The sequence below is a fragment of the Calypte anna genome, chromosome 4A, assembly GCF_003957555.1.
Source record: "Calypte anna isolate BGI_N300 chromosome 4A, bCalAnn1_v1.p, whole genome shotgun sequence".
Classification (NCBI taxonomy): domain Eukaryota; kingdom Metazoa; phylum Chordata; class Aves; order Apodiformes; family Trochilidae; genus Calypte; species Calypte anna.
The window spans coordinates 29,701,255-29,717,163 of NC_044248.1; the positions used below are offsets into that span (position 1 = coordinate 29,701,255).

At 39.2% G+C, this 15,909-nt stretch overlaps 1 protein-coding gene and 1 long non-coding RNA gene across 2 annotated transcripts in view; one reads left to right on the forward strand and one right to left on the reverse strand.

Annotated features, from left to right (window-relative positions):
* Window positions 1-14,001, reverse strand: part of TLL1 (tolloid like 1) — a 121,551-nt gene extending 107,550 nt beyond the window's left edge. Inside the window, exon 1 of the mRNA XM_008493823.2 lies at window positions 13,756-14,001. Within this exon, the coding sequence (XP_008492045.1) occupies window positions 13,756-13,912 (157 nt within the window). The 5' untranslated portion in view covers window positions 13,913-14,001. The remainder of the gene's footprint in view (window positions 1-13,755) is intronic.
* Window positions 13,417-14,932, forward strand: LOC115598242. Its single transcript, XR_003987518.1, has 2 exons — window positions 13,417-13,646; window positions 14,835-14,932. It is a non-coding gene; the product is annotated as an uncharacterized LOC115598242 (long non-coding RNA).
* The last annotated feature ends 977 nt before the right edge of the window (window positions 14,933-15,909 follow it).

Sequence of the window (15,909 nt, forward strand, 5' to 3'; positions counted from 1 at the left end):
ACACCAATAGTGTTAAAACTCTTCTGTACTCTTCCATGTATTCCCAAAATTTCCAGCTGGACAGCTGCTTGAGAATAACTCCTCTGCAAGATGACACATACAGAGAGCTAATTATGGTGAGTGCTTCCCCATCTCCAGAGAATTAAGAACATTTTTCCTCATGGATTCATATGGCAAAACAAGCCAAAAATTATTAAGCACTGTCCCAGTATCTCTTCTGTTATAGAGAAAAGCTATTGGGAAATGGTGTACATTTAGCCAAGTTTCCTTTGAGTCAGCTGTGATTTTCTTACTTGACAAACATAATTAAAATAGAAAGTACAGAAACTGACAGTAACAACCAAAGCAAAAGTCTGGTCCTGTAGCTTGAAATTAATTCAGAGCTAAGATAGGATTCAGAATGTTTTTGGTTTAATGTGCATGTTATACAAAATTTCCCAAAAACAACAAATAAAAAAAAGCAAAAAATTATTTTTAAATCCTCTTCTGTACATAAATTATAACAGATGCATGATATACTGAAACAGCACTTAATAGAATGTACGCAATTTATGTTCCATTCTTTCTTAAGAGACATAGAAAATCTTTCTTAGCTTATTTTTATACTCTACAGTAAACCTATATTTAGAACTTCAGTAGACATAATAATTAATGTGGTTAAACTTTGGGGAAGAAAACAGAAAATTAGTTATTGGATTGAATGCATATCTAAATTTTTTTTTAAAAAAGCACATCTTTGCTACTTTCTGCAAGGCACACTATGCTACTTTCATGATAGTAAGATCATCTACTGAATATGAAAATACTAATCTTTCAGGTCTTTAACATCCCTTAATTCTAATGGAAGCTACATTAATGAATCAATATATGTACTGCTAACACAAATTAAAAAATAAAAAAAATTAAAAAACAAAACAAAACCAAAAATAAAAAATCAAAAACCAAAAATCAAAACCCAAAAATCAACAAAGCAACAAAGCAAAACACAGAAAAACAACAAAAAACAAAATACCCAAAAACAACCAAAAAAAAGAAACAAAAACAAAAAACAAAAATAAACAAAAAAGAAACAAAACCCAAAAACAAAAAAAACCAAAAAAACAAAACACAAATAACAAAAACAAAACAAAAAACAACAGCAACAAAACCAAAAACAAAAAACCAAAAAAATGACCAAACAAAAAAACCCCCCAAAAACCCAACTTCTCAGTTTGTAAAGAAGGAAACCTAAAGCATTACTGTATTCATGGGAAGGTTGGGTCTGTCTCACTACCGAAGGCTTTCTAAAATTTTCTCCACTGGCCTCTAAAAACTGCAACAAGTAACCTCCAGACTCAGGGGGGAGCTACAGGATTTATCCCCAGGAACAGTGTGGCATGCAGCCAAAGGTGTCATTTAGCCGAGTTTTTGGCCAAGCAGGAAAGTATTCTCTTTCTTCTGTCATTCATTGAGACCCATGAGGAAACTGAGACAGGAAGTCAGGCTTCCAGATAATAGGAGTGTTCCTAATGATGTCCTTTGGCTCACAGCACAGAACAGTTCCTCTCTGCTTGCCCTTGCTACATCTTCTCTATATAATAATTTCCCACTGTAGGGACGGAACAACAACAAAGAAATTTTAAACAAGTTTTACTTTACATCCAATTCAAAGGGCCAAGTTAAATGGCATGGATTATCTGATTCTGTACTGTGCATGCACAGCAACTAATTGTTTTAAGAAAACAGCTGTTCATACCTGGAAATTAAGCTAGTGTAATGACACTTCAGAGAGATTCTTCCACTTCAATGTCCACAGATTACACATACACATATTTAAACACCACAAAACACCAAATAGCAAATTGCACCCCAATTATCTGGGTATCTCTTGTCTCCATTGTAATGAACTGTTGAAAGAACATACCTACAAAAGTAAGTCTTAGTGAAGTGGCTCTATCCTCAAATTTAAATTCTGATCTTATTAATATCACCATGTCATTAATCTCCTCAGAGGTAACAAGAGATCCTGAGAGAAACTCCAATCTGTGTGAAGAATTCAGCTTTATAAGTTGCAGCATGTAAACATAATGTATTTCGTACACCTCCATTGGGGAATTCCACATTTGGGGTGTCAATTTGTTTCTTTAGCATGTGCAAGCAAATCCAAAAATCTTACCTAGATCTTAGCTGATTTCCATGATACAACATCCGCTTGTTACAAAGAAAGTATAATTTCCTCACTGATTAGACCTAGGGTATTTAGGCCAATGAAGCTGAGTCACAGCGTGTTAGAAGAAACCAAGGGTCAAATAATGTTTTTCCTCTATAAAACTATGTAATTAGAACTCAGCATTATATTTGTTATTTTTTCTTGATTTCTTTCTTAGGGCTGTTCTTTAGTTCCAGCTGGTTCAGCATTAGGACAGACAAAAAAAAGGTTTACATTTATAATCAAGTCTTTCTAAATAATTCAGGAAACCCTCGCCTGCCTATACAAACTTAGACCTAGAATTACTAGGTCAATGAATCATCAGCAAAAATACATTGTATGTAATAGAATGCTGTTCCATACAACAAATCAATCTGATAGACGCTTTTTAAAATCTAATAAAAAAGCCAAGAAAAATTAATTTTATCCAAGTTGAAAAACCTGTCATGACTTCAAATGGCTCTAAAGAGTGTTGACTTACATCACCATAAAACAGTTTGCATTTCTCTCTAAAATTTTAGTTCTAGCCCCCTCAAGAGCTGCATAAACACTACTACTGATCAAGATTAGCACAAAGTGAGGCAACATCCTAAAGTTACTTAGGTCTACATTGCAATCTGGAGTTTTTGCAATCCACCCAAACTATACATATCTTTGGGGAAAAAACCAAAAAAAACCCCAACACAACTCCTTCTGCTCTGTTTTTATTTTACCATGTAACTAAGTTCTTAAACTACTAAATAAATGGAGATATTAATAAACCTGTTCCTCATGGTTTTCCAAAATCTCTTCAGCTTCTAGCAACCTCTGGAATATGAAATACTTTAATTTGGGGATACTGTAAATTACTGAAGAGACTTGCAGTGACTGTAAAACTTTAGCAAACAGTACATGATTTTGTTGATATTATTACATAGTACACTGACAGTAGTTTCACATGCCTGTCTTTTTGAACAACTGGCTTATTATCTTTAATATATCACATTTTTTGAAATTACACAGATAAGGAACTATATATGCCACCGCACCTATCGTGCTCAACAGCATTTATCAGATTGAACAATTAGTAAAGTATTCAGCTGTGACAAGTAGAAACATATCTCTAAAGACTGAGGAATTATTGCTGTAATCCAAATCCAGTCTTATCCCGAGGCCTCCTATTTAAAAGACGAAGAAAAAAAAAAAAAAAAAAAAAAAAAGAATCAGATGCACTTGCAAACTGCTGGATTTTTTTCACACACCAGTCCAGCAAGAAAGAACCTGCAATCACAAGGTCACTGAATGTAAGATTTCATGATACTCTTGTGTCAGTGATGACAACTACAGAAACTGGGGCAAAAATCCAGTTCATTAATACGCCTGCAAAACATGTGAGCACATGAATACAAGTAAGCTGCAGCCCAATGAGTAAATTAGTCAGCTCTGCACTTTATTACTTATTCACCTATAAATATTATCTCTAACGTAACTGGAAACTTTCCCGCAGTGCAATAGCCTCTAGGTCAGGTTTAACACAGAGATTAATATGGCATTTCCCAGAGCAGAAAAACAAAACAAAACAAAAAACAAAAGTACCCACATGATCTGTACATGCAAATCCTATATAGGTTCTTCTGTGGCCATCTGTGCCACAGTGATACTTTCTTAGGTGATCAAGTGGGCATGCACGTACATGCGTTTAAAGAGAAACTATACACATTAGATAAATGTCATTTCCTTTTTGTGTTCTTGCATACATTCATTTTCATTACACAGAGTTGGTCAATGCATTTACAGTCATATTAAGCTTGAAATTCATTCACTTCCTGTGATAGCCAAATTGCATTTATCTTTCAGGCATCCGAAAAGATGTGAGTTTTTGAAACAGCATTTAGGGAGAGCTAAGGAACAAAGACACTGCAACACTGGATCACATCCAAGGTCTTGTATCTGACAGCAGTCACCACCAGCTGCTTCACAGAGAGTAATAAGAATGTGCAGTAGGTAGACATGGATTATCTTGCAACACATTAGGCTTCATCCTGGTTTCCAGCTACTGAAGACTGGCTTGAACTCTGAAGCCTAGGGTATAATATCCACTTGAAAGTGCTCTCTTTATTAATTACCAGAGCTAAAAATACCCCTGCTATCTGTGTAAATGTCATATAATCTCTTAGAATACTGCATGAGTGTAATCCTTTAGCAGACTACATTCTAAATAAGTTTTATTAAAAAAACCCCATATCTCGTCTTCTTAATTCTGAATTTGCCACTTCAGAATTTAACAGACTAGTAGAAAGAGAAACAAATTTTTTTTAATCTTCTTGGAAAATTTCTTAAATTTTCCATCTATATCATATCCCTTCCCTTTAATTTTCTGGTTTATACCTTGAACATCTTTTTGCCTTAAACACAGTTAATCTGTTTTCCTTAAACACTTTTTCCAGTAATCCAAACTTCATGGAATAAACCACTTATCTGAATGAATTTGGTTTCCTAACTATTTATAGGCTTAATATTATTTTTTTTGTCTAAGGGTTTGTTGTGGGTTTGTCTTTGTTTTGTTTTAGGAATTTCTTTTTCAGACATGAAGAAGCAATCTGTATTAGTTTTCAGAACATTATGCCATTACAGCATATCAGTTACAACAGAATAAGGAACCCAGAATTGCCTTGAACAGCAGCATAGTTAGACAAAGACTAAGTAATTTCTAGGATGACAAAAGGATGGGCTGATGGACAGCTCAGAAATCCTTATACAAAAATGAGGAAAATCACAAAAAGATGGGTAACATGCCATCATCCTCATGCTAGCAGTTTTGCATTGAAACACACTTTGTTTAGTCAGAAAAGGACTAAGCAGATTGCCTGAACACAAAATACCTAATTTACCAATTTGTCTATATGTATACACACCTTTACAAGGGATGAAATAGACTACTGGAAGTATGGAAACACAAACTGTAAGTAGTGGAGCACAACCCACCTGCAAATAAAACTGAAGTAAGAACACAATTGTAAGAATAATGCTTAGTAAGGGGGAAAAAAGTGAGTACAAGTAAAAATAAAGATGTATGCAAAATTGTTATATATATAAGGACATTTTACCAGATGGAGAAATTGGACAGTTCATCGTCATGTTCTCACACCTGCCAAGTTGTTCTAAAACTATTCTTCATGAAAACAAATATACTTGGCTGTGCAAGCAAACTGTTTAAAAAAATCTTGATATTATATAAGATACATCTGAATTGATTTTCTTTCTTTATCTGAGTACATCATCTGGAAACACAGAGAAGCTCTGCCTCTTGGCGACTCTTTGTAGAATCTCTCTGCCCTGTTCAAAATTCTTCCTACTTTGTTGTGGAAGTGAATAATGTTGGTTATTTAGTAATACACTACTCCAGATAGCAAGAATGTACCTAACTAGTGCCTATTAAAATGTCAGACACCAATAAAATTATTCATTTTTGTTTAATTACAACTAGAGCTATTACTAGGAATATGTTTAACTGCTGCTACCAGCATGAAAATAATGTAACCCATCTTCATAGGTCTTTCAATACATCCCTCTAAATTGATGCCCACGCCCCCTCACTTCTTCCAAGAAATGATTTTTTAACTCCACCACAGTTCTCAATATCCAAGGAGCACAACGTGGCTGGAGAGATATTGGCACATTTCAAATGCAGCAATGTATTTGCTGTTTAATTTTTGTAGGAAAAGAGATGAAATTCATTAGGACAGCAAGACAGATAACTTCTAAAGCCAGGTTTGAATGTAATGAAAGTAAGTTTTAAAACAAACATGTTCCATTTGTATTTTTCTGTCCTAATGTTGTTGATTATTTCCTGATAAGATGGAGTTTCAATATTTACTGTTGCTTAAGATAATATTAAAAATTCAATACTTTGTCAATGATGTATGAGAATACCCACCTAGAAACCTCCGAAAGTTTGAATCTGAATAAGATATGCCATTAGACTAAAAGTGACAATCATGGCTCTGCTGAGCTTATTTTGGTGGGTAGCACTAACATTTAAAGCATGATTTATTACTATTATAAAATTGAAACTCCTATGTAATTTACATAAAATTTACGCGAAATTAAAATTTTAAGTGTTTCATGTAACAGAAATTGTGGCTAAGAATGTTAATATGTTTTAAATTACTAAAATGATACCTCAGACCAGGCATAATGTTCTGCAGTGTAATTTATAACAATGAATACAAATAAAAAAAATAAAAATCAACTCCTAGTCTATTATTCATAGACTTCATCTCAACAAAGTATATATAGCAAAGCAGGTGGTTAAATACCCTATTTAGGATGCATATCATAAATGCATATCCTATTAGGCATCGTATTTCACACCCCTCAAGAAAAGAAAATTAGAAGTTATTTTAGAACCAAATTGATTTTTTTGTGTTTTAATCTTGGTGATTGCTGTTTTAAAATACTGAAAGGAAAAGCCACAAACCTGCATTTTGGTTCATTATTGCTCTGTAAGTGCTACCTGTTTGTGCTCAAATATTCCTCAAACATTAAAAATTCCCAGATTTATAGTCACTCAAAATTTGCACTCACAGACCATTATCAAGGCAAAAATTCCAACAAAAGTCACCTGGGAGCACCCACACAAGTAGAAATTGCCTCCAAAGCAGCCTGCAAGAGCAAGCACTCAGAGGGCTTGCACCCCTCTTTAGGGTTGTACATAGACATTCTACATATGTCCACAGCACAGCCCTCACCTTCACGCTCCCCAGCTCAACCTCTACTGGTCATCATCATTATCATCATGGCTTGGCTTTGCAAACAAGGATCTCAGAAGGGCTCTCTCTCCCTACGCTGATGGCTGAAAAGGCCAATGCAGGACAGGCAGTGCAGCTGCAAAAGGCCCAGCAGAGTCTCCTGTGAGGGGACTGCCAAGGCACGGCTCTTTCTGAGCTGTCATTTCTCCTCTAGACTGATTCCACGTGTGTTCTCAAAGGAGGCAGCAGTGTTATGGGTGGTATCTCCTTGTGTCCCGACTGGAGGCCAGAGTGGAGCACTGATGGCAGTCAGTATGCCAAAGCTGAGGGCCTTACTATTTATTATACAAATTTGACTCTTCGAGTATTTCTAGTACTCTTATGTCTAATGTTCAGCAATGACAGCCTACACATCAGATCTTGATAGTTAGGTATGTGAGCCAAACAGAGACAGAAAGTTTATGGTATGTGTTTTGTATAAATATTTACAGCTGGATATTTCAAGGGTTGACATGGGGTGTTTAACAGATCGCTGGCAGCCCACTAAGCACTAGAGGCCTATGAGAATATGCTGGCCACACATAGCCCACCCATCCGTCTCCTTATTTTCAGCTGTGGACACAAGTGCCCATTTTCTTTCCTACTCAACTGTCAAAGCACCAGAGGACAATATCACAGAAAGCCTGGTGATGAACTAGAAGTTCTGTTTTTTGAGAGACTAACTGGTAATTGGAAGAAAGAGAAGAAAATGTCAAGGGTAAAAACAGAGAGAAGAGTACCGGGTGACCAGTCAGGCAGCAAAGGGAAAAGCTGAAAGGCAAACATAAAGCACATTCAGTGGAGAAGGGGAATCTAGAAGCAAGGAAACTTTTCATAGGAATAATGAAAGAGATGATAACGAAAGAAATAGAAGATGAGTGGCAAGCACAATGAATATGCATTAAAACACAAACAGATTAGCCATTAGCTCCCTCTTAGCCAAGAAAAGTATTCTGAGAAGAGAGAACTAAAATATCCAAAGGCTTCTCAGGTCACACTTTTGGTTGCAATAGGGATGTAGTAAAAAGGCGGAGAGAGGTTGTTTGTGGTCAAGAAAGGGAGAAATGGATTGCATTTTAATAATGCAACCTGCTAACAAGCATGTTAGAAAGATCCTAAGAAAAGTCTGAAAACACTACAAAATGCTGTCCATCCTACTGAAAGCTTTGAAAGCTCAAAGATTAGTTTTGCTACAGAATACTCTGAATACTCTTAGAATATTTTTTCCCTTCAGATATATATATATATATATATTAAAAAAAAGTGGTATAACCCTAACACTTTTCATGAGTCTAAAGCTAGACCATAAAAATCTATTTTAGTATAAGGATAAACACACATTGTTAAACAAAGAATAGAGATTCCTCCCCATTTAGTTTGTTCACTCTTATAAGATTTAGTGTACTATAACACATCCAGGAATAAAAACAAAAGTTCTGTGTTCCTCCACAAGGTTCCCTGCACCTGTGAAAACCAGAAGTTGACTCTTCCATTTTACAGCCTTTCCATCTCTCTAAAATGTAGTGAATGGAATTATGGCATCAGCCCTGTTCTCCAGAGGGACAATAAGAATGACATAAGGCAGATAGCCAGGTGTGGTGAATGTTTCTGAGCTTGCCTGAGGGACCTGAATCCAAGCTCAATTAGATTTTTCAATTAGGCTTGTTTAGCAGTGATGTAATAGTGTTCCTTACAGGTCACTCATTTGACACACCAGAAATGCATTCAGAAACAGATCCTGACAGAAAGTGGTCTGGTCATGAAATGGAGCCTTTAATATGGAAGTTAGAGCACCAAATATATTAATTTGAGATAGTTTTACCAGTTTTACTACTGAATTGATATTTTCAATGAACTCAAGATGAAAAAGAACTTTATGTTCACACAAATTTTCTTCAAAGGTGTTGAGACACCATTTTGAAGAGCATCACAGCATATTGGTGAATTCTGGAAAAAATAATTGTTAAAAAATTTAATTTTTCAGTAGTCAGATTTATCCTAAGTTTACCCACAGCACCATGGATGCCATGTGGACGCTATTCAGAAAAGCATGTTCCTGTTTAAGCTGCCTACACTGTGCATTTACTACATGAATAGTCACAGTTCTGTCAACTTGACAAGTGATCTTGGCAGTACAACCTCTATATTAGTACAAACTGCACAATATATGTTTCAGAATTTACTGCATGACTGAAGCATAAAGATGAAATATCTCAATTATCTAAATCAAAATGTATAATCAAAGGCTTTAAGAATTTTCACATTACCAGACCACACAATTATGTTTACAGATGAAAATTTATATCCCAAAATACAAGATACATGCTATAAAAAAATAGGCTAGCAAGCTGCTGCTATAACATCAATAAACAAAAGTTAGGTTGCAGCCACAGATGACACTGTATAATGAATATGCTTAATATTTACCATCAACTTTTCATATTCAGATACTTAGAAATAAAATACATAACCAGGTTTCACACCTGACTGAGGTGGGAAATAGTAATATCCATGTTATGGAAAATCCAGACTTTTTAAAAATTTGTGAAGGTGCAAAGAAACCAAATTAGTAGTAGTAACAGTAGTTCCTTAGGTTGTCACAGGACTAAGAAATAAACAAAATGAAGGTCTTTCTTACTGTTCTCTTACTCTCAAGCAGGTGCACATACATACAGAATCTGTTCTGTGTCAAAAATCAGCAAGCTAATCAACTTCAAAATTAGGAAGCTGTAAATCTGCTTGTCTTTATTATTATTCTTTTGATATTTGTATCTAGCTTTACTGTAGAAAAAAATTTTAAAGCTTCTGCTCCCTGGCAAGCAACTCATGCACACTTTGAAAGAAAAAATTCCCAATTAAGTGCTTTGCTTTAAAAGAGTCATCCAAACTAACTGCAGTGAGAATGTCAAAGTTTATATGACGTTTTCCTTGGGAGAAGTTTCCCAAGTGCAAGACAGAATTTCTGGCATAAAGACGACCAAGGCCAAGAAGACAATAAGGAAAAACAATAGATGAAGGAATTCAACTGTGTTCATATTCTTCAAACCTTTAACATTTTTTTATAAAGTGAAACACCCCACAGAAAAAATGCTATAGAAAATACTCATCTGAGGACAGTCAGCTATACAGAGGCTAGAGCAGCCCTCAGTGATGTGGACATGCAACAAAACTAAGACTTGTTGCCTTGCCTCCCATAGCTCACAGTATTTTAATTGGAAGATCACACCAGAGTACATCTCAATCTCTTTTTGCCTTTTTTTGTTTTGGTTAGGTTTAGGGAAATAAAACCTTTAGGGAAATAAAGCCTTCAAAAAACCTTTAGTGTCTACAAAGTGGAGACTATAAGCAAGTATTACAGGATGGGAAGTTCTTTTCCTACCAGTCTCACTTTGCATATTTCTCAACAGATACTTTTAATATATTATATGCCATGGCAAGAATGGAGAAAAGGAAAACTTCGGGAATCAAGAGATTAATGTAGATGCACTACTCTGAAAAGCTTGACAGTGCCCATTTAAATCTAATAATGCATTTTATTTTTTGAGTTATACCTGATCTATACAAAAGCTGATCTATATTCTTAAGATGTTTTAAAGCCTAACATTGCAATTGGTAGGGCATCCCTAGCTTCACACCTTCTGGCAAATTCGATCTTGAAGGTGAACTAAGAATGCCTTACATCTGAACATCACAATGGTAAACACTAAGGGCAATATCCTGCAAAGAAACACAAGGAAAAATCTGAGAAATCAGAAACACAGAAACAGTGTTACATCACAACCCGATGTTACAGCATGTCAGGATAGCTGTTATAAGAAAAAGAAGCACGACCCAAACTTCATACATAGATTAAAGGTCTGCAGACAAACACACAGGAAAGCACGCAGTTCATCAAGTTCTTCTGCACAACGTCAATAGCTTCCTTACTAACACTCGTCTCCTCAACACCATCACAGCATTTCCAAGCTCTTCCCTGGAGTCCTTACTGCAGAGCTCCCAAGGTGCTGTCTTTACTGCCAAGACTGAACTTTGGGGTTGTTGCATAAAACAACTCCTAACTCTAGCCTGCATCTGTCAGATCTCTGTTATCTGTAGTTCTTTCACAAATCTGGAAACACTGGAAAACAATAGACTTAAGCCTCGACAGTATCCTGCACTACGTTGCTTCTGGGAATTTTAAGTCAAAAGAACAGCATGGTTCTAAATACACTTACTAAGGTTATCTTCTCCTGATGAAAATGTTAAACTAAACACAGAAGACCCATAAATAATCCCACAGGATACCTATGCATAACATCTCAGAGGTTGTCTCATTCTGTTTCTGATAAATTTCTCCAGCTTTTCCACAAAAGGGAAAAACAAGAAAAAAGGGACATACGAAAAGAAGACTGATTCAACAGAGTTAAGATTCTAACTATAAAAATTTAGCTATATAGAATTATAAAAATACCTAACTATAGATCTGAGGCTTCCTGCTTTCTTGGACAAATATTGTCCCATGTGATCTATGGAATAAAAACTATGCAGCAAACACTACTCACTGGAGAAAAAATAGAATGCAAATACCATTTAAAATACAGCTGAATGCATCTTGCAACAGCATATTTGGAGAATCTTGGCTGTGGTTGTTTTCAAAGCATTTTATTTGCTCACAAACCATGGTATGTCGAACTATTCTAGCACATCTGTAAAATCTGCATGGAGCTCATTGGGTTTTTTGAAGTATGCCACTAGTTAAAACCCTAACTGACTGGGCATTCCCCCATTTTGCCAAGTTGCAGAAATTCACTTATATCTGGGATCTGGGAGCTAACTGCTACTAGCCTGAATAGTTTTTTAAAAAGGCACTTTTACAGCCCCAGCTATAGATCCTTGAGATGCAGTAAAAGCAGGTGTTAATTATATTTAAGATACAAAGTTTGCATACACTGAACACAAACTCAAAAAGGATTATCTGTTTTATCCCATTGTCTCAGGCATAGAGGGACCACAAAAACTGAAGTGGGAACAGCTCATATCCCTGAGTGCAAAGCCTAGTTTTGTCCTTCTTCAGGGCCTTCCTGTGCAAACCATCCCAACGGCAGATATGAGTAAAATTATCCATGGGAATCAAAAGCCCACTCCAGATGGTAAGACCTGACCTTAAGAAGAAGAAACATTTGGGTTATGTTGCTAAAAGAAGCTTAGCACTCACTATTCTTATCACTTTGAGCAAGTATCAGCACTTCCCAGGCAAAGATTAATGGAGTCTTTATGGAAGGTGTAAAAAGTAATAGGGAAATAACAGCTGGAGGATCGGTTCCATTGATATGTTGAACTTTCTAATTTCTGTTAAAAACAGTTGGTATGTGGCACAAACCCAGCGTACAGTGGTGACAGAAACCTTCACTTCTGGAGAACTACCATACGTTTAAAAAAAAATAAAGCAAATTATTAAGCTATTTACTGCATAGAAAACCTCAAAGTGATTGTTTTTAAGACTAATGGAAACTACATACAAATAACCATTCACACATCTACTTTTCTCTCATCACAATGGTATCTAAGCACCTTCTGAAGGAGCAGCAGCAAGAAACTTCCACAAAACATTTCAAAGGGCCAAACTTTCAAAACAAATGCTTCTTTCTCCAAACAAAACAAAACAATGGCACAGCATTGTCAACACTGCTCATATTGCAGTCTTACTGTTGTCTCTCTCATGCATAACCTTAAAACACTTATTATAACGAATTATAATTTTTAATTGTTCCTACTAAGAAGCAAGTTGTACTAAGAATATCCCATGGCAAATTACAGTAAATACACATTTCTCATTATTTCCTGAGGAACAACAGGCTGGAATTAAAGTTATATATATTAATAAAAGTTATTTTAAACCTAAATAAAACATATTTATCTGTGTGTGCTAATTGAGAAAAAATAATGGGTTTTTGGCCATTGCTTGTGCTCTTTTTGAACTTAAGCATTCCTCAGTTGTAGGCAAGTAAGACCAAACAATTCACACTTTGGAACAAAATATTTTTGTGATTAGAACATAGTGTATGCCTATTTGGCAGGTATGTTCACCACATTCTCCTCAATAAATTAAACAAAACCACACAAAGTGAAAACAACCTTTCGCTGAACGAGTTTTCAGAATACAAAATAACCAATTGTCTACTGAAACACCAGTGAGGTCACTGACCAGTTCTGGTCGCTGATTAATGGATGAAGAACTGTACCTGCCATTAAGGAGGCTGAAGTCCTACATCAGTAAGATAACCGTTCTAGAAAAGCCCTCGCTTGCCAGTAGGCGACAGGTTGCGATGGAGGGAGGGGCAGAGCCCCAAGAGGAGCCACCACCCCCTGGCCGCCGCCCGCGGTGCCCGGCCCGTCCTCTCCGCGATCCCAGCTTCTGCTGCGGGGCGCGGTCCCGCCTCGAAACCTTTGGGCCTCGCCCCCTGCAACTTCCGCGTCCCCGGCGGCGTCCTGCCGGCTGCGGAGCCAGAAGGGCGAAGACGCCGCCGGGGCCGCGGAGCGGAGGTGGCCGGTACAGCCCTGCCTGCCGCCGCGCCCCTCTCCCAGATAAACCAGAGGCGCTAAGGAAGTAGGAAGTCCCAGAAAAGCAAGTCCTGGGTACCTTGCCCAGGTGAGGGAGGGGGGCGCAGGGCTCCGGCTCTGCTTGCAGCTGCTAACCCGGGATGAAGCAGGTGAGCCTGGGACTGCCCCCCTCCCGCACACCGCCGCAAATAAAGCCGAGACAGAGTCACCATCTGGGGAGGGGGCTGGGGAGCTGTATTAGTCGTAGAAGTCACTTACCGGCTTTGCAAGGATCCTTATAATCTATTGCCTCAGCTTTATCCTCTTCAGTGAAATCATAAGTGTAGTCATAATCAAGGCCAGAGCAGGAGGAAGGCTTCCCACAGACAGTCCACCCGGCCAGCCACAGTGCCATCCTCCAGCAAAACATTTTCATCCTCCCTCGAGCAGAGAGGTGGCGGCCAGGGTGCAGATGGATTAGGCGGCCGGTTCAGCTGTCCACGCCGGCTTGGGAAAGGAGGGTATCGGGGTGGCGGGAACTACAGGTTTATGTAGAGGGGTTGGGTTTGAGGTTTTCCCCTCCTTTCTCCACCTAAAGCCTGTTCCGAGATACGGTGCTCCCTAGGTAGCCCCAGTCAGATGGGTGCAACAGTGAGCAGCATGAGCACCGCTGCCCCTCCCGCCCCCAGCCCGCCACCTCGCCTAGAAGTCGCTGGGTGTGTGGGTGGGCGCAGGGGTGGACTCAGGCCGGGAGATCCTGTCTGTCAGGGCCTCCCCTCGCCTCTGTCAAACCCCAGCCAAACTTCCCGCGGAGGAGGAGGAGGCGGCGGCGGCAGCTGCTGTTGCTGCTGCCCGCGCCCCTCTCCGCTCCCGGCCCGCGCTCTGCCGCGACGCCAACCCTGGTCCCGCTGCTGCTGCCAGAAGATGGATCCGGGCTGCACATCAGCGAACTACCAAGGGGAGAGGGGAAAAAGAAAAGAATAAAGGAAAGAAAAGGGAGTCTGGGGGTGGGGGTGCACTAGAGCAAACCGCGGAGCCCTAGTGATGGGAGGCAGAAGCTACGCTGGAGGAAGCGGAGAAAAGTGTCAGAGCTTCCCCCTTCAAAAACACTTACTCTAAGCCCTGACTCTGGTCTGTTCAACCCCCCCACCCCCACTCCCTCCCTCCTTCTCCGTCCCCCTTTAACTTACGAAAACCTTACAGGCAACTAACACACAGTCGTCAGCATCCTGCTTACTTATTCATACAGTCAGGGTCAGGATCCGGGCTGCTTCTGATCTGCTCCCTTGATAGTCTTATGGAAACACGCGCATACACTATATGCCTCTATCTCCATATAGCTTTCTCTTTCTCTCCAGATAAGCAGTGCATGGCATTTAAACAACAACAACAAAAGAATCGAGATCAGATAAAACAATGAAGAGATCGACACCCGGCAGAAAAAAAAAAAAAAAAATCAAGAAAATGGGTGATGAGGAGGACGATGAGAAGAATTTAGGAGACGGGAAAATATATCAGTGGCTGTGTATTTCTCCCTCTGCTGCGGCTGCTTTGCAGTGTTAGCCCCATGAGCTGACTGACGGGTGGGGGTTCACAAGCGAGGGGGAGGGGGAAACAGAAAAGTTTAAGCGTCCATAGTTTGTTTAAAACAGAGGAAGGCAATATAAAAGGTCCGCTGGTCTCCAGAAGTTCAGCCAAGCAGCTGGGAACTGGTTCCAAAATGAAAGTAAGAACGAACAGAAAAAAAAATCAAGGCAAACAAAAAGTAAAATTGCAACAGCAGAGCTGAGATCTTGCAGTCATGCTTTCCTGTTCTCACGTGGATCTCCAGGAAAGTGGTGGAGGTTGATTTTCCAAAGGGAAGTTTCCGCGGGAGCCGCCGCCCCGCTCCGCGGTATCCTGCTTCACCCACCGCGCTTCAGCGCCGAGACGCCCCGAACCGCTGCCGGCTGCGCGGGGCCGGGTTTTGTTTTAAAGCCCAAGAAGGGATCAGCGCGCAAAGCCTCATTTCAGCCGATCAACCTGGACGGGAGGAGTGGGAAGAGGGGTGGAGAAACGTGCCACTGGAATAAAAAAAGATTAAGAGAAAAAAAAATTAAAAATGTATATATAGGTAGCTAAAGATTTCCCTCCCTGCCTGCCTGCCTCCGCCCTCGCCCGAGACGGGCAGCTCTGCTCCTGCTGGAACGCCTGAAACTGCTTCAGACCAAGGTGAGACTTTTCCATAGCAAACTCTACCCCTCCTCCTTTTACGAGTTTCCATGGAAGAGGGCGGGGGAGACGAGGGGTGGGTAGTGGGGAGTTTTTCCTACTCCCGTTTCGCCGGGGTGTCACATTTAACACGGACTTTTGAAAGGGCTGCTTCCAAGAAGCAGCTGCGCCTTCCTCGCACGTCCGAGCCCGCACAGGCTCGCTCTCCGCGAAGCACTTCCC